This window comes from Bubalus kerabau, chromosome 14, assembly GCF_029407905.1.
Source record: "Bubalus kerabau isolate K-KA32 ecotype Philippines breed swamp buffalo chromosome 14, PCC_UOA_SB_1v2, whole genome shotgun sequence".
Classification (NCBI taxonomy): Eukaryota; Metazoa; Chordata; class Mammalia; order Artiodactyla; family Bovidae; genus Bubalus; species Bubalus kerabau.
This window is the reverse complement of record NC_073637.1, coordinates 63,375,234-63,401,647: the sequence shown is the minus strand read 5'-3', so window position 1 is coordinate 63,401,647 and position 26,414 is coordinate 63,375,234. Positions and strand designations below refer to the sequence as shown.

Genomic DNA, 26,414 nt, shown 5'->3' with positions numbered 1-26,414 from the left:
AATAAATGGGGAGGGCACTGTCCATAAAAATAGGAATCATTAATCTACCTGAGTTAGAAGGAAACGTGGTTAAGAGGATATTATTGACAATAGTAAGAATTCTGTAGTTGTGGTGATTCTGCTAATACTGCCAAAGATTATCAATGTTGCCAAAGGGTTATTTTCAAATCATGGTAAGAAGCCTAGGAAGAAAGTTTGCCTAGATTTAATTTTAAAATTCTACACAGTGGGTAGCAAGTCTTATAACAACTAACTTCTATTAAATATGTTATAACTGACAATACATTATTCCAAATTGTGTTTTTTCTTTGGACATTTGTATTTTGTACCCAAACTTCTTGATCTCTTTCTCTCTCCTGTCACCAGTCAATTTCCATCTTATCACTGTTTAGCATCCTCTATTGGCAACTTTAGGGACAGATCAAACTGTATTCAGCTTGCTTTGTCATTTGGTAAAAACTCTGATAGTTAAGGAAAGAGATGAATATTAATGGCTTATTTCTATTTAATTACCGGCTATGGTCTGACTTTATATCAACAAAGCAATTATATCTGTAGTTGTCAGGAGACCTGGAGAAAAAAAACAACAACCAGAAACCACATTTTAGCTGATGGAGTTTGAGATCTATGGAGGGAGACAGGAGACCTGGATGTATTTTGTAAACCTAAATGTTTAAGATGTAATTCCAAATATCCTGCTTACTTTGGCTTTCTTTTATCATAAAACAGGCAGTTCTTTGTGCCTTGAAAGAGACACAGGCTGCAAAGAGTCATCTGAACTGCCCAGAAATGTCTTTAATCTTGACCATTTTCAAACACAGATTTCCATGGTGGAGAATTTTCTGAGGAATTCGTACAATGCAGAGTCTGTTCGGAGGATGCTGATTTCAAAACCTCTGTACACAGGGCATAACGAAGAGGAAAAGAAAACACATAACTTCCGGTAACTTAAGAAAAAGGAAGAAAATTGGACGGGAATGAAAGACTACCCAAGTAGAAAGCATGTGGCAGGCTCTGACTCAGAATAACTGAAATGTTAACTCGAAATGTAATTTAACCTCCTCTGGGCTAACACAGAGCAGTGCTTGCCCTCAAGCAGTGCAAAGGATGCCAGCTTCTAGTTATATCAGTTCAGTTCATTTCAGTTCAGTCACTCAGTCGTGTCCGACTCTTTGCAACCCCATGAATCGCAGCACGCCAGGCCTCCCTGTCCATCACCAACTCCTGGAGTTCACTCAGACTCACGTCCATTGAGTCAGTAATGCCATCCAGCCATCTCATCCTCTGTTGTCCCCTTCTCCTCCTGCCCACAATCCCTCCCATCATAAGAGTCTTTTCCAATGAGTCAACTCGTTACACACATTTGCACAAATAAAACAGGATGCATGTAAAATGTACTTGCCATGATCACAGGCAAGGGACTCTTTCTCCTCTTTCATCAGTGACTTTTAGGTTCTATAATTTTCCATCAACTTTTATTCTTTTAGAAATATAAAAATTCCAGTCACTCATGAGCTGGTAAAGGAAGTGTGTATTTAATGTCTATCAGTGCAAGATGTGGGTAGATGAACCATTTAATACTGATCTGAACAGTTTGGTAATCAAGGGATTTAGGAATGCAGATGAAGCCACTGCATTGCTGGATTTTTTGCTGTGTTTGCACATGCGAACATGCCATGCCAGTGGAGGAAGGAATTTAGCCCCTGTTTCAAGACATCACTGCTGTTTGCCCTCTGTACCACTGTTTGTGCTTCCCCTGCCCTGGTCTATATCCCAGGAGGGTGGCCTCTGCAGGATGTTTCCAGGCTCCTCTCTGCTTCCCAGATAGCATTGACATCACTGCTTATCGATAAATTTCTTTCTTCCTTCCTTATCCCTTCCTTCTTTCCCTACCTTTCTCTCTTTTTCTTCCTTCCTTCCTTTCTTTTTTCCTCTAGCTGCATTTAGTCCCTCAGAGACTGGAGGATGGCAAGAGGGGAGAAGCCAGGTACTGATCATCTTTCCTCTCTGGTACTGGCTTTGTCTCTTTCTTGGCTCGAGCTTCCAATGGACAAGCCCAGTACAATTCCAGCTTTGACTGGGCACCTACGTTCTCTCCAGCTTAGGGGTGGTAGCAGCTTACAGCTATGGCCAGTTTGGGCTGGCTTCACTGTCCCCTGTTGAGCTTCTAGACTTTGTGGTCAGTTTCCTACATTAAATTCCTTTTCTTTCAAATACTGAGAGTGGTTTCTGTTTCCTAATTGGATCCTGAGTGGTAGAACTGTTTTGTGGGTTGTGTAATCTATTAAATCATGGTTTCCTTTAATTGTATACATAATCTCCTTTTTTTTTTTAAGATTTAGGTATTTATGTATTTTTTGGTTGTGCTGGGTCTTCCTTGCTGCAGTCAGGCTTTCTCTGGTGTGGGTGCGTGGGCTTCTCAGGGCGGCGGCTTGCCTTGTTGGGCAGCACTGGGTCTAGGCACGCTAGCTTCAGCTGTTGCAGCCTGCAGGCTTCAGGAGGTGGTTCACGAGCCCTGAAGCACTGGTTCAGTAGTTGTGGCATGCTGGCTTAGTTGCTCTGCGGAACGTGGGATCCTCCGAGACCAGAGATTGAACCCGTGTCCCTTGAACTGCAAGGCAGATTCTTAACCATTCAACTACCAGGGAAGCCCCCAAATCCCCTACTTTTATAATAAGATAATAACAGCTAATGTGGGAGAAGAAAATGGCAACCCGCTCCAGTATTCTTGCCTGGGAAATCCCATGGACACAGAAGACTGGCGGGGGTTGGACACGATTTAAGGGCTAAACAACAACAACAATGGCAGTTCTAGTCAATATGTAGGAACAAAAAGTTGTAAGGAATTGGGGATTGGGGTTAAAACAAAAATCCTATTGTTTACAGATGTGATTGTCTATTTAGAAAAACCAAAATAAACTGCAGGCGAATATTTAAAGAAAGATAATAGCTAAAGTGTATTGAGCACCTTATAAGTACCAGGTAAAAGTACCTAGTAAGGATCTCAGCAGAGGATAGTTACAGTTCTGCCTCCAGCTTCCCTTGACCATGCTACACTCCCTCAGAGGTACAAGCACCAGTTACCCATGACCTCCTTGGTGGTCCAAATACTATGAACTCAGTGTTCCAACCAGAAGTCTAAGAACCAGCTGTGCACCCCTGAGATGGGGTTGCTGCTTCCTCCAAGCTCTAGCTTCTAGGACCTCCCCCAGAGACTCCTGTTTTGGATTCCAGCCCTAGGGGTGGTAGCTGCTTCCTTCAGTCTGGTTTACCTCCAAGGCCTGGCTTTCCAATATCTAGGTGACCAATCTCCTGTATTAAACCTCCTGTGGTTGAAATATCTAGTATGGTTTATGCTATCCTGTCTAGACCTTGACTGATAACTAAGTTCTTCTACCTCAATTCCAGTAAATGTCCCATTGATTCTAAAAAATTGGCACGTTTAGACCATTTATTTCTATATTTATTTCGACTATACTGTTTATGAGTGCTTATTAATATCACCACTTTTCTTTTTTTCTGCTCTTTAGAAGAAAATACAAAAAACAAGTAAAATAATTGCACAAATAATGTTACAAAGATAGAAATGCTGCTGAAATGAAAAACTTGACTGTCAGGGAGTGATCATGTGATACTTTGAAATGCTTATCATCAACTGATGCATCAAAGATACACCTGGCATGCAAAGGGTGATGGAGAGATATGTGAATGCTTAACCAGTTTAAAAGCTGAGAATTGCCTGTATTTGTTTTCCTACAAAAGAAGTATAGAACTCTGTTGGCTGACTCCAACCTCTAGTGTAATTAGACTACTTTTTTTTTTAAGATTTTTTTTTGATGTGGACCATTTTTAAAGTCTTTTTTTGACATTGTTGTGACATTGCTTCTGTTTTTTGTTTTGGTTTTTGGCCATGAGGCATGTGGGATAGCAGGTCCCTGACCAGGGACTGAACCCTCACCCCATGCATTGGAAGGAAAGTCCCAACCACTGGTGCACCAGGGAAGTCCCTGGAATACTTTCATTGGCCTTTCTGACCTTGCCACCCACCAGGCTGGTTGCTTTCTATAAGTGCAACTGAACAGGACCCTATTGGGCTTTCCCTAGGTGGGCCCTTCCCCCATATCCTCTGCTGTAGCTCCTTTCTGAAGTACTCAGATAATAATATCTGATGCAGAGTTTTTCAGATGCTAAAAACCACCACCAAATAGAAGAAATTAACTACTTGATGATAACAAATACATAGCCCCTGACCTACTGGCACCTAAGAACTGATAATGTTCGTAAACCACTCTGTTACCTAAACATCAACCAACCAGAGAATTGTGCATGAGCTGACCACATATCCTGGAAAACCCCTCCTCACCTGGCCTTTATAAAGGCTTTGCTGAAACCCTTCAGGGAGTTCAGGGAGGTTGGGGGTATGAGCTACCTTTCTCCTTGCTTGCTGCTGCTGCTGCTGCTAAGTCGCATCAGTCGTGTCCAACTCTGTGCGACCCCAGAGACGGCAGCCCACCAGGCTCCCCCGTCCCTGGGATTCTCCAGGCAAGAACACTGGAGTGGGTTGCCATTTTCTTCTCCAATGCATGAAAGTGAAAAGTGAAAGTGAAGTCGCTCAGTCATGTCCGACTCTTAGCGACCCCATGGACTGCAGCCCACCAGGTTCCTCCGTCCATGGGATTTTCCAGGCAAGAGTACTGGAGTGGGTTGCCATTGCCTTCTCCTTGCTTTGCCCTACAATAAACCTTTCTTCTTTCCAAACTCCACATTTCAGTATTGTCTGGCCTCACTGTGCATCAGGCACAAGAACTTGCTTTTGGTAGCATAAGGAGGCAAGTGATAAAAGTCAAAAGCTGCCAGCTATAGCCAGTTGATACATGTGGTAGAGAGAAATCTGAAATGACCACTAAGATTTCTGTCCTATGGTATATAATCCCCTCTCCTTGAGTATGAGCTAAACTGGGAATATGATGGATTTCACTCCCTTGTTACATTATATGGCAGAAGGGATTTTGCAGGTAGAATTAAGTTCCCTAATCATTTTACTTTGACTTACTCAAAAGGGAGATTATCCTGGGCAAGCATGACTTAATTGTGTGAGCCCTTAAAAAAGACTGTACCTTTCTTGAAGTCAGAGATTCAAAGTGTGACAGAGGATCTGTGAAATGGGGCCATATGACATAGACCTGACACTGGCCTCTAGAAGCTGAGAATGATCCCCAGATAACAGACAACAAGGAAGCAGGGACCTCAGTCCTATAACCACAAGGAAATGAGTTCTGCCAACAACTTAAGGAAGCTTGGATGTGTATCTCTCCCCAGCCAAGCTTCCAGATAGGGACTCACTCAGCTGACACCTTGACTTCAGCTTTCTATGATGACTTCAGCTTTGTACGATGCTAACTTGTGCTGGACTCCTGACCCACAAAAATGGGAGGTAATAAAATTTGTGTTAAGTCACTAAGATTGTGGCAATTTGTTACACGGTAATGTAACAATAATATAATCAGTGAGGAGGTGTAGATTCCCTTTGCAACAGCAGCAAAATACATAACAGCCAGAATGAGGAATATATAAGACCTATATAAAGAAAAAGTTTACCTATGCATAAATGAGGATTTGGAAAAACAGGGAGCTATATTATGTCTCTAAATGGGAAGATTAAACATTTTAAAGATGTCACTCTTAAAGGAGTTTTTATGACAGATAAGAAATGCATTAATAGTTCAATAGAAAAATATTTGAACAGAAAATATGTAGACATTTGGAAATCTTTGGGAAGGATCACTCTGGAAATAGCACCTAGGACTCTGAACTAATCCAGAATCCCCAACTGGAGCTAAAACCTATTAAGTTAGAATGGACCTAAGTTTTAAACCAAGAAAACTCAAATTTCAGAGGTAGCAAGATAAATGACTTTGCAAACCCATGGAGTTATAGGGTCTGGGAGATCAGATATGTGAGAGCTGTAAAGCACTTATACATTATTACAGATTATCTTTGAAAAATAGACAATGATATCTGGTTTACTTGTCTTACAGTGTAACTTAATTAGCTATGTGTAGATTAAAAAAGCATAGATGTTGGAACTTCCCTGGTGGTCCAGCGGTTACGACTTCACCTTCCAATGCAAGGGGTGTGGGTTTGGTCCCTAGTCAAGAAGCTAAGATCCACATGCCTCATGGCCAAAAAAACCAAAGCATAAAATAGAAGCAATATTGTAAGAAGTTCAATAAAGACTTTAAAAATGATCCACATCCCAAAAAAATCTTTAGAAAAAGAATGCATGGATGTTAATACAGTATTAGCTAATTGCTGAAGCCCCAATCTTGACCTCAGATTTACACAGAGAGGGGCCATCTGAAGTCACTGGGTAGTAGTGACAGCAGCAAGAACTGTGCTTGAACAGAAGACAGATTCTCTGGTGTTGCCCACCTCTCCTCTGCAGCCTGTGGACTGCTGCCACTACACTGGTTTGGCTACATAAGGGCATCACCTTTACACGGGGCTGGTTTCATGGGTAAACAACCCATGTGGCTGCACTGAGAAGGATCCCATGCCTAGTGGATTGCTCTGTTACCACTATCTTGAAATTCTTAATACTTTTTTAACAAAGGACCCTGCATTTTCAGTTTGTACTGGGCCCCACACAGGCAGCCAGTCCTGGCTTTAGAACCCATTTGGATGTTTGCTTCTTCCGACGAACAGGAATGGAACTTACCTGAGATTAGTCACTGGCCCAAGATGAGCAATCCTAGAACAGCCCTGAGCTGCTCCTCTGCTAGACTGTTCCTTCTCGTTAATATCCATCTGTTGAGCCCACCATAACTTCCCAGAATCTGGCTGGGTATGTAAAGAGAATCCTGCTGCTGAATCTGACCTCAGTAGCATCACCATTCTGTTGGAAACTTCCACATTGCTATTATTGGTATAGCAACACTTCTGTCCTGCCTAACTCCAGCCAGAGGTGAGGAAAGTTGCTCATACTCCAGCCTGATCCTAGCTGGTGGGTGACCAGGGTATCTGAGGATGCTTTCTTCCAGAATGCACAGAGGACAGAAAAGGTTAGAAAAAGATAATTATCAATGAGAAGTCAAGAGTGACTTCTACCACTGAATGTTGCTTAGCCTCCTGAACCTCAGTTTTCTCATCTGTGAATGGGGCAAGCAGTTGTTGTTCTGTTGCCAAGTTGTGTCCAACTCTTCGTGACCTCAAGGACTGCAGCACACCAGGCTTCTCTATCCCTCACCATTTCCCTGAGCTTGCCCAAGTTCATGTCCGTTGAATCAGTGATGCCATCTGACCATCTCATCCTCTGTCGCCCTCTTCTCCTGCCTTCAATCTTTCCCAGCATCAGGGTCTTTCCAATTCCACAGGCTTGCCAAGAGGACAGAGTGTGTGTGTGAAAGACTATTTGGTTCCTGGAGTTTTGCAAGTTTTACCACTCATTATGAAGCAGGGGTTCTTAATTTTTGAGTCATGGGTCCCTGGGATGATGTATTCAGAGGTAGTAGGATCAATGCTTTGAATCCGATGATACCTATGATTCCTTCTCATCTCCCTTATCCCCCCCACCCCGCCCTCAAATGTCATCTCCTAAAAAAGAACTTGTCCATGGTGCCGGGGTTTGATCCAGGTGTTCCTGGACCCAATGTTTCTACAATGTTCAGTTAAGCCGTGCCATCTCCACGCTGTCCTCAAAGCCTCCACCTGTGGGTTCGCTAACCTCTGCAACACCGCCCTCCCCCGCCACCTCCCCCGGCTCCGCCGGCCACTGATTCACGCGGTCTGCACAGCCCCGCGAGGGTCCCGGCGGGCGGGGCGGCCGCAGGACTGGGCGGGCTCGGCTGTCGGCCCGCCCCACTTCGGGATCGGGGTGGGGGCTCCGACCTATTACTGGATGGAAACTCTGGTGTCCGGAGGGGCGGGAGGGAGAGGGGGGGAAAGAGGGAAGCGTGCGAGTGAAAGGCGCATTCATGCAACCGGCGGTGGTGGCCTCGGAGCGCGGCGGGGCCAGACTGTGATCACGTCGTCCGGGCTCCCGGGTCTCTCCTCTCCAGCTCCGTGCGTCCCGGGGCCGCCGTGCGCCATGCGCCCCCAGGGCCCCGCCGCCTCCCCGCGGCGGCTCCTCGGCCTCCTGCTGCTCCTGCTGCTGCAGCTGTGGGCGCCGTCGAGCGCCTCCGACACCCCCAAAGGGAAGCAAAAGGCTCTGCTCCGGCAGAGGGAGGTGGTGGACCTGGTGAGTCGGGTGGAGGGGACAGAGCCGCGGAGCAGGGCCAGGGAAGGGGGTGGGGGTCTTGCGTGCCCCTGGGGGGTCCCGCTTTGTCTGAGTCTGCGGGTAAGAAAGGACCCGGGCTCTGCGGATGGTGGAGTCCTGGAACTCGCAAGGGAGACTGATCTGAGAGGGCCATCGTGGACCTCAGATGCGCCGTGGGTTGGGTGGGACGCCGGGAGTACAAGGAGTCGCCCAATAATTTCTGACCTCTGCGCCGCTCCCCCTCGGCCCCCGCCCCTAGGGACGGAGAGGGTTTGGGCTACAATGAGAGTAGAATAAGGAGCTTGGGAGGTTAGAACGTAGGCCAAGGAGCTGTCAGCGAGACCTTGGATTCGCTAATCCCCTGGGTGGGCCTGGGCCAGGGACTTGCAACGTGTCCTTTGTTGGGGCTGGTGGCCACGTCTGCCAGCAGGATAGAATAACAACCCTCACCCAGTATCGGTCCAACTCTTTGTAACTTGATGATAGTGAGTCATGTTGGGTCATCTTCCTAGGGAGTATGTGCTGCAATTTACTTTGTCACAGCTGGGCCAGGAATAGCTCAGAGGGTTTATAAATGAAGGGGCCCAGCACTAGCCCTCCAAGGACCCATTTCGTTGTTGTATTTAGGCAGATGGGCAGTCAGTCCTTCCAGACAAGCTGGGTCTTCAGGTGCCAACAGGTAGGAGCATGACAACTGAACGGAGGGATCAGACAGTTTCCAGGAAAGCAATAAATAGCCCAAGTTCTTTCTTTCTTTGGTGGCCCCCATGGCATGCTGTATCCTAGTTCCCTGACCAAGGATGAACTCATGTGCCCTGCACTGGAAGTGGGGAATCTTAACCACCGGACTGCCAGGGAAGTCACCCAAGTGATTTCTGAGGGGCTAATCTATGGGCAGGTCTGTTTGCTTAAAGCTCTTTCCTTCTAAAAGTCAGCAAACCCATTGGAGGGCAGAGTGGTTTTCTGCCCTTGTAGCAAGAAGGATCCTTTCAAAACTATCACATTCCTTGGCATATAATAAACTTCAGTCATTGAGCAAATATGGGTTATACAATCACTGCAGGACATAAAAGGGGCATTTAAAAAAATTTTTTTAAATAAAAACAAACTGTTTTGAATTTTTTAAGTTGCCATTGTAAACTGAGCTAATAAACCAAGCTCCCTGGCAGCTAGTTCTATGCCAGATTCAAAAGCTCAGGAAAAAAATTCCTGCCCTTCCACACTGCACTTTTTGGTGATGTACTATGTAATTTTCCTCCACAAAGCAGACTATGTGTTCAGGGCTATAGTTCTATTTTGAGTGTCTAAATTGTTTTAAACTGTACCAAATAATGTGGTTCATGTGCAGTCTGCATTTTACGAGTCTGTAGTTATGATACACAAAATACCCTTTTTCCCCATAAAGCTAGCAATTTTTTCCCCTTTCCCTCCAAGGATTTACAGAACCTGAGGTTTCCCACAACTCTCGCCCGACTTGGAAAAGTTTATTGTGCAGCCAGGCTCAGGTGCATCCTGTAGATTGGATTTGGTTTTGCTGGGGGAAAAGAATCCTCGCAGTCATTAAGGTTTCAACCGATTCTATAAAGCAGCTTCTTTGTACAGGGTCTTTCAAAGCCTTCCTTTCAAGCGTCCAGCAAGCTCTGCCCCCTGGTGGCCAGTGAAAGAAACAGGGATTCATTCCGCAGACCTTAGTGGAAGCCCTGCCTGGTACCAATCATGTGCTGGGTTAGCATTTCAAAATGAAAGAAGACAGATTAATACCTGTGGAACCGAATTCAGTAAAATTATGCGGTCTCTAAATGCAGTTTTTTAGATTAAAAAGGTGAATAGAAATTCTCAACCATAGCACAGTTGACTTTTGGAGCCAGGTGATTCTTTGTTGTGGGTACAGTGCTGTGCATCTGGCATGCTTAGCAACATCCCTACCACCTTGGGCTTCCCTGAAAGCTCAGTTGGTAAAGAATCTGCCTGCAATGCAGGAGAACCTGGTTCGATTCCTGGGTCAGAAAGATCCCCCGGAGAAGAGATAGGCTACCCACACCGGTTTTCTTGGGCTTCCCTGGTGGTTCAGCTGGTAAAGATTCCTCCTGCAATGCAGGAGACCTGGGTTTGATCCCTGGTTTGGGAAGATCCCCTGGAGAAGGGAAAGGCCACCCACTCCAGTATTCTGGCCTGGAGAATTCCATGGACTGTATAGTTCATGGGGTAGAAAACAGTCCAACACAACTGAGCAACTTTCACTACCAAGTGCCAACAGCAATCCCTCCTTCCCAAGTTGTGACAACCAAAAATGTCTTCAGACATTGCCAGGTAGCCTCTGTTATCCAAGTATCCAATTTTGTCCCCCGCTGAGAATTTATATATAGAAAAATAAGATGTGTAACATCTTGCTCTCAGGGAAATAATAGTGAAAAAAATTTTTTTTAAAAATACCAGAGATGTTATTATTTCTCCCTTCCCACTTGAAATCTGTGTCTGAATATTGCATATATCTGCTACTGAAAGTAGCATATCTACTAAATGAAAATTAAAGTATATCTACTAAATTAATCTACAAAATAAGATTAAAGTATATCTATGAAAAAAGTGAAAATTAAGCATAAAATAAACCAAACTATAATGTTTTGTACTTTGGCATGTCTTCAGATACTTTTACAATTTTGTTAAATACATTTCTTATTTCTCTGGCAGCAAATACATAGAAGTGTCTCTTTTTTTTTGTTTAAAGTCAGGAAAATATCAGTAGTTGAAGTCACAAAAATCATTTAGCAAAGTAAAATTCAAATTGGTGATGTGAGGAGATTGATCAGCAAACATTAGATAATAAGGACCTTTTCCAGGTAGTATCATTACTGACTTTTTAAAAGCATGTTTATTTATTTGGCTGTACTGGGTCTTAGTTGCCATATACAGGATCTTCCATCTTTGTTTTGGCATATGAAATCTTTCGTTTCGGCATATGGAATCTAGTTCTCTGACCAAGAATCAAACCCGGGTCCCCTGCATTGGAAGCTCGGAGTCTTAGCCACTGGACCACCAGGGAAGTGCCTGAATTTTATAATATGACCATATCCAATCCTGGATGCTAAAATTCAAAAATAAGATTTGAAGTTATTTTAATATGTAAGGAATCTTGATTTTTTTGTTGTTGTTCTCACTGGACAATAGATTTATACAGAATAATAGTATCAGATCATTTATACAAATAGGGATTGTTAAAGTAAAATTTTAAATAAATTGGGTTTGGGGCTTGAAGGGTCTAATAAATGGAGCAATTCAGGGATAGGCATGGGAATTAGGCAGATGGAGATGCAGTTTTACCACTGATGCAACTGTTGTGTGGCTTATGGCTTACGTGTGTTAGCTGGCAAGTTTGCTAATGCTCTCTTCCCCAGGTCTGGTGCCCTGGGCAACTGCCTCACACGGTCTTGGGGGAATAATAAGAAAAATCATGGCTGCAAAATATAATATTTACTGTGTGCCAGGCACTGCTCTAGCACATTTTATGTATCATCTCACTTAAATCTCCTACAGGGTAGGAATCTTTATTATTTTCCCCTGCATTTTAGATAAGGAAACAGACGTTGAAGTGTTGAATGACTTGTCCTATCTCACATAGCTTGTAAGTGGTGGAGCCAAGATTAAAATCCAGAGAATATGACTCTAGAATCCATCGCTTAACCTCTATATCATATTACTGCACCACTCCCCAAGAGAAAGAGAGAGAATCATAGCACTGAAGAGTTTGATAGGGGCTTCCCTGGTGGCTCAGTGGTAAAGAATCCGCCTGCCAATGCAGGAGACACAGGTTCGATCCCTGATCAGAGAAGATCCCACATGCTGCAGAGCAACTAAGCCTGTGCACAACTGTTGAGTCTGTGCTCCAGAGCCTGGAAACCACAACTACCGAGCCTATGAGCCACACATACTGAAGCCTGTGCGCCTAGAGCTGGTGCTCCGCAACAAGAGAAGCCACTGCAATGAGAAACCTGGGCGCCTTAACTAGAGAGTAGTCCCCACTCGCTGCAACTAGAGAAGAGCTGGCACAGCAGTGAAGACCCAACACAACCATACATAAATAAATCAAGTTACTGAAAAAAAATTTTGATAGATTACTGTTCCCCTCTAAAGACTAATGGACACTTGCAATGAAGTCACTTACTCCTACTCCTTGGCAGGGTGGGCTAGGTGGATTTGGAGGCCAGAAGTGTTCCCCTAGTGACACTTCCTCCACATGAAAATAAGAGAAGAAGAAGGTTTGCTTATCCAGCTTAGAGACATTGCCAGTATGAAATAAATATTGAGTTAAGATATTATTTTATAATTATATCTCTAAGAATTTATCTTAGGGAAATAATTCCAAAAAAGAATAAAGCTATGTAGATAAAGATTTTCATTATGATAGAACTAATAGAAATAGCAATCCCAAACTAGTGCAATGTTTGCATAAAACTGTAGTTCTGAAATCTAAGTCCCTTTACAATATATAGGGTTAGAAAAATAAGCGTTATATCAAATTATGTTCACTTTGGAATACAGCCATTTAAAAATTATGTATACTTTTAATGAGCAGTTGGAGAAGGAAATGGTAACCCGATCCAGTATTCTTGCCTGGGAAATCCTGTGGCCTGGTAGGGTACAGTCCATGGGGTCACAAAACAGTTGGCCACGACTTAGTGACTAAGACAACATGACAATGAGCAGGAGGGAAAAGCAGACAAATGAAAACATTTTCTCTTCTTTTTTGTTTGATTGTGTGTGTGTGTGTGTGTGTGTGTGTGTGTAAAGTCTGTGCAAAAAAAAAAAAAAAAGAATAGGAAAGACATTCCATTATTTTAGGAATAACTTTAAAAATCAGTTCTTTATGTATATGGGACTTCCCTGGTGGTCCTATGGTTAAGACTCTGAGCTTCCAATGCTACAGGTGCAGGTTTGATCCCTGGTCAGGGAACTAAAACCACATACACACACACACACACACACACACACACACACATATTGACTTATCTGGAACATTGGCAACTGGTTCCGGCTGAAGGGATTCTTGACTCCTAGGGCTCAAAATAAATGCAGTTCTAATCAGACTGAGTCTTTGAATCTTAGGTGGTGAGAGATTTTCCCTCTTTCTTTTTTCTGCTGCAGTACAATGGCATGTGCTTACAAGGGCCTGCAGGGGTGCCTGGGCGAGACGGGAGCCCCGGGGCCAATGGCATCCCTGGTACCCCTGGGATCCCAGGTCGAGATGGATTCAAAGGAGAGAAGGGGGAATGCCTGAGGGAAGTCTTCGAGGAGTCCTGGACGCCTAACTACAAGCAGTGTTCATGGAGTTCCCTGAATTATGGCATAGATCTTGGAAAAATTGCTGTAAGTCTAGTCTGAATTATTTTAAAGTTGAAATAAAACTTAAAGGTTTTCATAGTTGAGTGATCATTTTAGGTGAGATTTTATTTTTCCTAAAAGACAAAAAATATTAAGGAATGGGTACCATGTCACTTTCAACTTAGAATTAATGAAAAAATTGACAACTTCAGAATTAATTGTATAAAAGTATTTCTAAGACAAACATGTCACTGAATTATTTCAACCCTAAGAACACTTAAAATAACTTACTCTTTTTTTTTTTTTTTTTAATGGAAACTGTCTGTGTTGGACAGTAAGTAACTTTCCAATCTTGTCCTAAAGTGAATTTAAATTAATTCAAGGAATTCTGCTATGGTTCCAGACATAAAGGTGGAAAGAAATCTCCAAGAAATTCCTGCATGATTGGAATTATCTAGAGGTGGGAAGTCCAGTGGTATTTGTCCTTAATCTGGGTAGCAGACGCAGCTTAAAATTCTTTGGCCTGGGAGTAGAATGGACCAGAGATGTACTACAATGATCATTTAAAATTATTCTGCAATATTTAGGGAGAATAATTACTTTGTTTGGTGTTTGCTTCCAAAGTAACTGGCAAGTCCCTTGGATGGCGTAGAGTTGAACCTGGTGCCATTTCAAGCCTCTTTCTTCTTTTGCTGATCAACTCTATACATGGTTCCATATCCACAATATTTTATTCCTTGATATTAACCACTACTACCATCAGGCAAATAGAAGAAGTTTTATTTCCCAAAAACTCTCAGGTTCTAAGTAGCAACCTGTATATTATCCTTGCTCCTCATCTCAGCTCTTTAATATCTGCTCTGTTACTTATAAAAATGTTTGAAATGGTCTCGATTGGATTTCTGTGTCATAGAATATCTGTTTAGCTTTCATAGTTTAGGGACTATGACCAGTTATACGTTCATATATGATTTCTTAGAAAGCATTTTGTTAAAGTGTTGCCTACTTCTTTAAACACTTGACATTATAGATTGGTTGCTTTTTTATAGTTCATCAAAATTAAAAACTTTCCCTATGGACTCTGAATTATTAATATGCTTCCAGTTTCTTTTTGGTGGTCAGAATGGGTTTGGGAGCCTTTTGCAAGTAAAAGATAGTAGCACCATGAGTCAGTAGGCAAATTTTGCAAAGACCAATTAGAGGAAAAAACCCTGGGTCTTATCATTGTGTCAAAGAGTTAAAGACTGAAAACCCCGCCTGCAGTTTACTCCTGATACTGTTTTCTAGTGCTTGAAAAGAAACAGGTCAGAGTAATATTTTGGGCAGTGCTAGTCTAGAATGTAAGGGAGAAGGCAATGGCACCCCACTCCAGTACTCTTGACTGGAAAATCTCATGGATGGAGGAGCCTGGTAGGCTGCAGTCCATGGGGTTGAGAAGAGTCGGACACGACTGAGTGACTTCACTTTCACTTTTCACTTTCATGCCTTGGAGAAGGAAATGGCAACTCACTCCAGTGTTCTTGCCTGGAGAATCCCAGGGATGGGGGACCCTGGTGGGCTGCTGTCTATGGGGTCACACAAAGTCAGACACGACTGAAGCGACTTAGCAGCAGCAGCAGCAGCAGCAGCAGTCTAGAATGTAAGTTCCATGATGGCATGGATTCCATTTTGTTTACTGCTGTAATCTGAAAGCATCCAAAATATAGGAAATAATTTTGGAAGAAAAGGAAAAGTAAATATATAGATTGGTTTAGTCTAAAATTCTGAAAACTGGCTGTTTTTGTAAAACTGAGAGATACCCTCAATGGAGTGAATAATTCTAAGAAAGCCATAATTCAATTTTCTTAGAGTTTCTAATATCAGTGTCTCTTACCATCTTGCAAAGAACTGGTTTCCCTCTGTAAAAGCTAAGTTTTTTAGATGTACTTTGGGGAAAAGAATAGTTGAATAAAATTCACAATACAGTTTGAAAGCATCTTTTATATTTAAAATGAAAATGCTAATTAAACCCTATTTCTGTGTTTGCGATAGGAATGTACATTCACAAAGATGCGTTCGAACAGTGCCCTAAGAGTTTTGTTCAGCGGCTCACTTCGGTTAAAATGCAGAAGTGCATGCTGTCAGCGTTGGTACTTCACGTTCAATGGAGCTGAGTGCTCAGGACCTCTTCCTATTGAAGCCATAATTTATTTGGACCAAGGAAGCCCTGAATTGAATTCAACAATTAATATTCATCGCACTTCTTCTGGTACGTAGAATAGTGATGTTGCACGATGTGCCTCAGATCTTCAGAGAGCAAAGATCAGTTCTGAGTCCACTGTGATGGTAGGTCATCACAGGTTTTCTGTGTATAGTTCTCCACCCTGGTTGCACTTCAGAATTTCCTGTAGATCTTTTACAAAAATATGTGGATGCCTGAATCCCATCTCTGATCAACTGCATCAGAATCTCATGGTTAGAACCCAGCTGCTGTATTTTTTTCTAAAAAGATCACAAGGTTGAAAATCACTGAGTTAGATGAAATGGCAAAATAGCCAGTATTGCCATAGAGCAGTGGTTTTCAACCTTGTCTCTACCTTGTGTTCAGCTGGGGAACTTTGAAAAATCGCCGTGCCTGGGTACCACTCTTCTATAGAGTCTGACTTAATAGGTCTGGTTGCATCCTAGGTGGCGGGACTTCCCAAGTCTCTCCTGGTTATCCTAATGTCCTCCAAGGTTGAGAACCACTGGCATAGATTGATAAAGAGGCTGATTTCTCTGCCTTGTTCTTTAAAATAGTAGGCACAGTCTGCTGCATTTGTAAGAGAGAACTTTTCTATATTGTTTCTGTATTCGCTGCTTGCTTCTACTGGTATGAGAGAAGGGACATTCAGTTAAACCAGTGGTTACTTAGGCTCTTTAAAACAAAAACAAAAACAAAAAAAACCTTGCACTTCGCTGGTGGTCCAGTGGTTAAAATGCCATGCTTCTTCTGCAGAGGGCACAGGTTCCATCCTTGGTTGGGAAGATCCCATATGCCTCTCGGCACAACCAAAAAAACCAAACAGATAAACAAAAAAAATGTAAAACTGTTGGGGTTTTTATGTTTTTTTGTGGGGGGAGGGTTGATTTGTTTCGTTGTATTTTAAGGTTCATTGATAGAGTTTAGAAGCCAGGAAAAAGCAGAAGGGGGAGAAAACTACCCGTTAGGTTGGTGCAAACGTAATTACAGTTTTGGATGGTGAATTTTAAATCATTATAGCTAGACTCAGACACTTCTTTATTAATCAAAATAGGGACCATTATAATCAACACATTTTTGCCAAGGAGAAACAAGTTTGTTTATCCTTTAGTGTAAAAATCTGTGCTTTGAGATTTGATGAACTCTTGGAAAGCATTTTTTGCCTCTTGCTGGTTGTGGAAGTGTTTACTCTGCAAAAATTCTAGATGCTTGAAGAAGTGGTAGTAGATTGGCAAGAGGTCAGGTAAATACGGCAGATGAGGCAAAACTTTGCAGCCCAATTCATCCAACTTTTGCAGTGGCGGTTGTGCAATGTGCAATCAGGCATTGTCGTGGAGAAGAACTGTGCCCGTTCTGTTGACCAGTGCCAGCTGCAGGCGTTGTAGTTTTCAGCGCATCTCATCAATTCTCGGGCTTCCCAGGTGGCTCAAATGGTAAAGAATCTGCCTGCAATGCAGGAGACCTAGGTTTGATCCCTGGGTTGGGAAGATTCCCTGGAGAAAGGCATGGCAACCCACTCCAGTATTCTTGCCTGGAGAACTCCATGGACAGAGGGGCCAGATGGGCTACAGTCCACAGGGTCGCAAAGAGTCAGACATGACTGATTGACTAACGCTTTCACTTTCATCAAGCACACTTCTCAGAGGTAATGGTTTCCCCAGGATTCAGAAAGCTGTAGTGGGTCAGACCAGCAGCAAACTACCAAATAGTGACCATGACCTCTTCTGTAGTGCAAGTTTGGCTTTGTGAAGTGTTTTGGAGCTTTTTCTTGGTCCAACCACTGAGCTGGCCATTGCCACTTGTCATATACAATTCACTTTTCCTCCCACATCACAATCTGATTGAGAAATGGTTCATTGTTGTTGCATAGAATAAGAGAAGATGACACTTCAAAAGTGACAATGTTTTAAATTTTTGGTTAGCTCATGAGGCACCCACTTATCAACCTTTTTCACCCTTCCAATTTGCTTCAAATGCCGAACAACCATAGAGTGGTCGACATTGAGTTGAGCTTGGCAACTTCTTGGGAAGCTGTAAGAGGATCATCAAAGCTGGTCATGGTCAACTTCCGATGGCTGGCCACTGCACTCCTCATCTTCAAGGCTCTCATCTCCTTTGCAAAACTTCTTAAACCACCACTGCACTGTGTGATCATTAGCAGTTCCTGGGCCAAATGCATTGTTGATATTGCAAGTTGTCACTGCTGCTTTATGACCGATTTTGAACTTGAATAAGAAAATCACTCGAACTTGATTTTTGTCTAACATCACTTCCATAATCTAAAATACATAAGATACACTACAAGTAATAAGTGATTGGAGAAGGCAATGGCACCCCACTCCAGTACTGTTGCCCAGAAAATCCCATGGATGGAGGAGCCTGGTGTGCTGCAGTCCATGGGGTTGCTAAGAGTCAGACACAACTGAGTGACTTCACTTTCACTTTTCACTTTCATGCATTGGAGAAGGAAATGGCAACCCATTCCAGTGTTATTGCCTGGAGAATCCCATGGACAGAGAAGCCTGGTAGGCTGCAGTCCATGGGGTTGCACAGAGTCGGACACGACTGAAGCGACTTGGCAGCAGGCAGCAATAAGTGATTACTCTACGTTCAGAAAATTAAGATCATGGCATCCAGTCCCATCACCTCATAGCAAATAGATGAGGAAACAAGGGAAACAGTGAGAGGCTTTATTTTTGGAGGCTCCAAAATCACTGCAGATGGTGACTGCAACCGTGAAATTAAAAGACGCTTGCTCCTTGGAAGAAAAACTATGACCAACTAAGACAGCATATTAAAAAGCAGAGACATTACTTTGCCAACAAAAGTCGTCTAGTCAAGCTAGGGTTTTTTCAGTAGTCATCTATGGATATGAGAGTTGGACTATAAAGAAAGCTGAGTGCTAAAGAATTTATGCTTTTGAACTGTGGTATTGGAGAAAGCTCTTGAGAGTCCCTTGGACAGCAAGGAGATCCAACTAGTCCATCCTAAAGGAAATCAGTCCTGAATATTCACTACAAGGACTGATGCTGAAGCTGAAACTCTAGTACTTTGGCCACCTGATGCAAAGTGACTCATTGGAAAAGACCGTGATGCTGGGAAAGATTGAAGGAAGGAGGAGAAGGGGATGACAAAGGTTGAGATGGTTAGATGGCATCACCAGCTCAATGGACATGAATTTTGAGTAAGCTCCGGGAGTTGGTGATGAACAGGAAAGCCTGGCGTGCTGCAGTCCATGGGGTCGCAAAGAGTTGGATATGATTAAGCAACTGAACTGAAGAATGTCATTAGCAAAAGCGCATAAAGTAAGAAGTGCACATTAAAATGATGTCTAACATAACCACATTTATTTAAGAATGTATTCCAATATCTAATGGCAAAGTTCAACAATGCAAAACCACAACTACTTTTGCATCAACCTAATATTAATGTCATCACTGAGATACACCACTATCAGTATTTGGCTGCCAGCTCTTTTGCTTTCTTGAGTTGTTGTGTGTATGTGGTGTGTGTGTGTGTGTGTTTGTGGCAGGTGAGGTGTGGGAGTGACCTACCTTAACAGCACGTACTAGGGGAATCACAAGGTGTATATATCACTAGCTTCATTTCCCAAATTTCTTGAAAAAATTTCTCTCTATCTTATACTTTAGAATGGAGAGGGAAGAGAAGAGATACCCTCACTGCTAATCAGAAGAAATATTTCAGCATTCTTAGGGACTCAAGCCAGATGATCCCCAAAATTAATAGAGCACATTTATTGCTAAGGAATCAAGGGCATTCCTTCCATTTTCTTCTTCAAATCCACACAATATCCTCAAGACATAAAGAAGATATTTTAACCTCTTCTCTTTGCACATAGAGAAGGCCCAGGGAAAGAAAGTACCCTGAATAGGAGAATCAGTGTCCTGGTGAATGGAAACCAAGCCGTGCTCTCATCTCCCAAGACCAGGTTTGATCAGAATGAAAAGCCTCTTCACTAAGTTCTGTGCTGTAAAGGAAGACGTGCTTTCCATCTGAGAAGCAGTCACTAAAATTTTAAAAATTGTAGTATAAAATCTAAAATTTGATTAGAAAGTTGGTATGTGTTTAAATAGTAGTCGAATGCATCTAGAGATTATCAGACTCAGTGAAGACAAATACCATCAGATATCTCTAATATGTGGACTCTAAAACATGGCACAAATGACTCTATCTACAAAACAGAAAGCGACTCGCCAACATAGAGGACTGACTTTTGGTTGCCAAGGGGGAGGAAAGGACTGGGAATGTGGGATTAGCAGATGTAAACTATTATATATAGGATGGATAAACAACAAGCTCCTACTGGATAGCACAGGAAACTATATTCAGTATCTTATGATAAACCATAATGGAAAAGAATGTGAAAAAAAGAATGTGTATAACTGAGTCACTTTGCTGTACTGCAGAGACTGGCCCAGCACTGTAATTTAACTATACTTAAATTTTAAAGATTAAATTATAAAGTTCAAAAGATAAGTTGTAAAGTAACTATGCTCCAATAAAAGTTAATAAAAAATGAAATCCATACAAATAAAAAAAATAAAATAGTTTATATAAGCAACTTACTTTCTATTATATTATCTTTAAAGTTTTTATGTTAATATCTTTCTATAATGGAAGCCCTCAGGCCTAGGAACTGTCACCTATACATACACACACTTCATAAATTATTTAATATAGCATTTACCAGCCACGTTGTAGAAACTCATTTGGTATGATCACTGGGTAAAATGTCAGAAGTAATTTGTTATTCATAACAAATTTTGTCTTAAGATGAATTAAAGGTTGCCTCAATAGTGGATTCACTTTCCTTGCACACTGATACTCTCTTGAGAGAAAGAAAAGGAATACACTTATATTTTGCACATCAGAGGATGAGATTAAGCCTTAAACATTAAGCCTTAAATATCCCATCAGAGTTTAGGATATCATCTTACCTGGATCTAGGAGGAAAACAGGTTGAGAACCTTTAATTCAACATCTTCTAGGTGCTTAATAAGCTATTACTACCTTATTACAGCAAAAAATGTTCATTTGTTCAAAAAACATTATTTTATTTGTTAAAGACCATGAAGTGACCATTTGACTCTCCCTGTGTGAGGATGATGCCAGACCCAACCTTGTCTGACCTGTGGAGGGAAGTGAACACATTTCTAGGCCACGGGTATTGCGGGCACACACAGCTTAGTTCTTCCAACTTGGAAAGGGTCTTGAACCAGAGACAGGTACCTGGATTCAGTGGGACTTGCCTTCAATTCACTGATGTCACAGCTGGTAGAAGCAGATTGTTTCAGGCCTGCATCCCTGGGCTCAGCTCGAATATACTAACCTCAACCAGATAGGAAGATGATCCAGTCACAGGCGATCATCCCCACCCTACTTATGTGGCAGTACCTGTTTTCTTAAAGAATCCGCCAACCTGTGGTTCCTTTTTGCCCTGACACAGACATCAGAGGGGTATAACTTTTGCCTATTAAAATGAACAGTAGGGGGAATATTTTTTTAATGTTGGAGAAGAGGCTTGATAAGATGGAATGCAGGTTATATATATATATTAGTATGTCAAAGTCTGGAGGACCTGTGAAAAGGCACATGTTTATAAAGCAAAAAACAAAACACAGAGGAAAAACAGGATTTAGTTAGCTTGTTTTTTCACTGTGGAGGAATTTCTATGTAAAATGGGATTCCAGGTTGAAGGACTAGTATAATGATTATGCTAGGATTTCTTTTGACATTATGGAAGTCCTTTCTTCTACTTAGTACTATCAAGTATATATAGGAAAGGGCTCTCTTTATTTTTTTTAACTCTTAAAATGAGACATTATTTTAATTACTTAAAATTTGATCTTTTATAAGATGTTTTCAGTTTGGTCTGCTGATAGAAAATTAAAATATGGAGGCTTCAAGTATAACAACTTGTCTCAAATGGTTACATAAATTACTGATTCAGCTTATAATCAGAATTGTATTTTCATTTTCCAGTGCTCTTTTCTTCAGATGGAAAGGTCTTTCTTTAAAAAAAAAAAAAAAGCTTACATATCGCATCAACATCTTTTTTTTTTTTTAAAGAAAATACAACTTTGTTTAATTTTTTATATATATATATTTTGTGGGGGGGGTGCTGAATTGAGTGTTGGTTGTGGGACACAGGATCTTCCTTTGCGTCATGTGAGATCTTTTTTTTTTTTTTCACATTTTTCAAAGGAATTTATTAAGAAACGGGGGGGAGGGGAGGAATATAAAGTACACAATCAAAGGAATCAGAGTTTACAACATAGCTTCTTCAGGCCAGTGGCAACTAAGAAATATTTGCTGAGCCGACACCAAGGGTACGGAGGCCCCAATTCCATTTTCAATCCCATCTCTCTTGGCTGCTAACCCAATCAGCTTGAAACTTCCTCCAAAGAGAAGTCAGATTGCCTTCCCAAACCTCCCCAAACTACTTCCCAATTGCCTTTACAGCCCTTCTCTGCCTGGTCCCAGATTCCTCACCTAGGCTTTGGGTGAGGTCAGCCAGACCCTGCTGAGCCTTCTCCACTCTTCTAGTCACTCTAAATCTATTTCTGTTCCCATCTGGATTCATGTAATTGAACTATATTCATGAACCAGTTGGGCTGGCTTGATCTGCTGCCTTTGGTCAAGTTACCTATTTTTCTAAGCCTACATCTGAACCTGATCCTTCTGTGGGGAACAACTTCTTGAGCAGTGTCTCTCACAGCTCCCTGCCCCGGTTAGTCCAAGGCTACTTTCTCCCCCAGACAGAACTCTGCACCTGCGTCCAACCTCCCACTTAACTTCCAGGTGGCTTTAGTTCTCAGCTAACCCTCCTGGGTGGTGGTGTAGTCGCTAAGTTGTGTCTTAGCGACTTGAGGCCTCATGGACTGTAGCCCACCAGGCTCCTCTGTCCATGGGATTCCCTGGGCAAGAATACTGGAGTGGGTTGCCGTTGCCTTCTCCCATGTGAGATCTTTTGTTGAGGTGCACAGACTCTCTAGTCACGGCATGGGCTCCAGAGCACGCGGGCTTCAGTAGCTGCGGTGCAGCAGTTTACTTACCCTGGGGCTTGTGGGACCTTAGTTCCTTAGTGAAGGATCGAATCCACATCTCCTGCATTGCAAGATGGACTCTTAACCATTGGACCACCAGGGAAGTTCCCTTGGTGCAGTGGTTCAGACTTGGTGCTTTCACTCCTAGTGGCTAGGGCTAAGATCCCACAAGCCGCATGGTGTGGCCAAAAGAAAAAAAATAAATGTAGGCTTCCTTTATTTAGTCATAAATAAATTACTTTTTTTGTTTTAGGTCATCTCCATAAGTAAACAAATTCTACTTTTATGGCTGAAACCTCAAAGAAAATTTCCTGTGAGCTTATACCATAGAATGGATATGTATATGTCTTTTTTTTTTTTAATTTTTAAAAGTTTACTTATTATTTTGGCTATGCTGGGTCTTTGTTGCTGTGTGGGCTTTTCTCTAGTAATGGTGCGTGGGCTTCTCATTGTGCAGGCTTCTCTTGTTACAGATCACAGGCTCTCGGGACATGGGCCTCAGTTGCAGCACACGGGCTCACTAGTTGCGGCTTGTGAGCTTAGGTGCTCTGTGACACATGGGATCTTCCCAGATGAGGGATCGAACCCGTGTCTCCTGCATTGGCAGGCAGATTCTTCACCACTGAGCTCTCAGGAAAGCCCTGGATACGTCAGACATGACTGAGCAACTTCACTTTCACTTTTCACTTTCATGTATCGGAGAAGGAAATGGCAACCCACTCCAGTGTTCTTGCCTGGAGAATCCCAGAGACGGGGGAGCCTGGTGGGCTGCCGTCTCTGGGGTCGCACAGAGTCGGACACAACTGAAGCAACTTAGCAGCAGCAACAGCAGCAGCATATATATTTAAATACTTATGAGCTAGGAAAATGAGAACTTATCTTTATAAGACCCTTATTAAATATTAGCATTTTAAATTTACTGTACATTAACTTGCTTTAATCACTGGTATGCTAAAATGATAAAATTGAGCTGAAAGTTTTTGCCTTTTTATTCCAAAGAGGTTTGTAACTCTCATCTTTGTTTTGCAGTGGAAGGACTCTGTGAAGGCATTGGTGCTGGACTAGTGGACATTGCTATCTGGGTTGGTACTTGCTCAGATTACCCGAAAGGAGATGCCTCCACAGGGTGGAATTCGGTGTCTCGCATCATTATTGAAGAGCTTCCAAAATAAATCCTTTCATTTTTGTTCCCTACCTCTTTTTTATTATACCTTTGAATGGTTTGTTTTAGTGACACCTTATATAATTTTTATGTGTACACTGTTGTTGTTGTTCAGTGGCTAAGTCATGTCCAACTCTTTGCCACCCCCTGGACTGCAGCACTCCAGACTTCCCTGCCCTTTATTATCTCCCGGAGTTTGCTCAGCGTCATGTCCATTGAGTCGGTGATGCTGTCTAACCATCTCATCCTCTGCCTGTACTTTTCCTTTTGCCTGCACTTCTGAGTGAAGGAACATGACTAAATGTGTTTACAGACCAAAGTGTGATTTCACACTGTTTTTAGATCCAGTATTATTCGTTTTCGTTCAATCAAAATTATAGTTTTGAGATTTTGTAGTTGATTAAAATACTTTCTTCATTTTCCCTTTCCCTGAACCTGTAATTTGAAATGTTATTATGGTCTTCATTTCTTTCCTGTTGTCTTAGTATAGCACTTTTTAAAATATAAAAGCTACCCGTCTTTGTACAAGTTGTAAATGTTCAGAATTGTTTTATATCTGTGAAATAAAACTTATTTCAAACAACCTTGCTATCTTTAATGTAATTGCTACTAAAAGGAGGGTTTCTGGTACTTTATATCTGGAAAGTTGAGGATAAGCCTGACTTTGTATTTATCCAATTAACAATCTTATTTTCAATTTAGTACATGTATAGTACTGTTCCATATTTTAAGAGATTCAAAAAGAAAGGAGCATTTATGTGCCAGGAAATATGTTAATACTAGCACCTTAGAAATCTTTATTTAACAAAGAGTAAAGGGCTCTGGCGATGACCATCAATGACCGGTAACATTCCAAAATAAGAGAAAGGCTATGTGCCCCCTAAGGAATGCACGTAGCGCCACCCAGGAAGTTGTTTTGCAAAGAAAAAATCAAGCCTGGACCTGATTTAGCCTCCAGATATAACCATTAAATTTTAGGAAATACAGGGGATAGAAGAATATGTTAATTGACATGTCAGCCAATCAGGCCTATGGAAAACTTGAAAGACAGCTGGGTTTCTTCAATATATTGCAACAAAAGAGAAAAAGAAAAACAACATGGATTGAAAGAGATTTGAGAGATACTAACTCATTTCAATGTTTGGACTTTATTTGGCTACTTGGGATAGTCATTTCATGGTGTAAAATAGTATTGTGGTTATTTTAAAATAGCATTTATCATTTAGAGATACTGAAATATTCAAGATAAAGGGATATGATGTCTGGAATTTGCTTCAGAATGACCTTGAAAGGAAGAGTGGGTGACAGGAGGTCTAGATGAAATAACGTTGAAGATAGGTAGAAGTTGACCAAGGTGGGTAAAAATTGTGACTGATGGAGACTGGGATTAAGGACATTTTGAGTGGAGACCAGAACATTAATTAAGATCTCTTTGAATTGGCACAGATTGTGAAGACATTTGTATCCCATGTGAATGCCCACCAAAGGACACCCACTGCAGAGGAGGCTCTTAATGACAAGGTGGACAAAATAACTCGCTGCGGATGTGAGTCGGCTTCTTTCCCCAGCGCTCCAGTGCTTGTTCAATAGACCATAAACAGAGAGGCTGTGGTGGCAAGGATGGAGGTGACGTATGGATTCGACAACATGGAATTTCCCATATTGAGGCTGGCCTGGTTAGTGTCAGTGCTGGGTGCCTAATGGGGCAACAGCAGAGTCCAAAATAAGCCCGTAATATGGCATCATTCCCAGAGGGGACAAGCCAGTCACCTAAGTGCAGGCAGATTACACTGGACTTCCATCATGGAGGGGCAGAGATTCAGTCTCATGGAAATATATATTCTGGATACAGACTGACCTTCCCCGCTAGCACTACCATCCGTGGACTCACAAGAATGCCTTATCTACCATCTTACCTTCTGCACAGCATTGTTTCTGATCAAGAAACTTCATATCACAGCAAAGAAGTGCAGCGATGGGGCTTGCCCCATGGAATTAACTGGTCTTACCACATCCCCCCACCACCTGGAAGTGACTGGCCTAAACAAAAGGAGGAATGGCTTACTGAGGTCTCATTATGGTACCCGTTGGTAGACAGCATCCTGCAAGAATGGGGTTCTGTCTTATAGGTGCAGTGTATTCTTTGGATCAGAAAGGTGTTCTCGCTCCTACAGCCAGAATGCAAGCAGCAGTAGTGGGAGTGGCTTCTCTCACTGTTACATCTAATAACCCATTTGCAGGCTTTTTGCTTCCTGTCCTGATAACTTTGAGCTCTGCTGGTCTGGAGATCTTAGTATCCAATAAGGGTAAGCTTCCACAGGGGACATAATAACAGTTCCGCTGAATTAGAAGATGAGAAAGTGTTAGTCACTCAGTCGTGCCCAACTTTCT

At 42.1% G+C, this 26,414-nt stretch overlaps 1 protein-coding gene across 1 annotated transcript; it reads left to right on the top strand.

Moving 5' to 3' along the window:
* The first annotated feature begins 8,019 nt into the window (after nt 1–8,019).
* On the top strand, nt 8,020–24,639 carry CTHRC1 (collagen triple helix repeat containing 1). Its single transcript, XM_055546886.1, has 4 exons — nt 8,020–8,236; nt 13,397–13,618; nt 15,605–15,821; nt 23,891–24,639. Exons 1-4 carry the CDS (start codon nt 8,087–8,089, stop codon nt 24,031–24,033), a joined length of 732 nt encoding a protein of 243 aa, XP_055402861.1. The 5' UTR covers nt 8,020–8,086; the 3' UTR covers nt 24,034–24,639.
* Nucleotides 24,640–26,414: the final 1,775 nt, after the last annotated feature.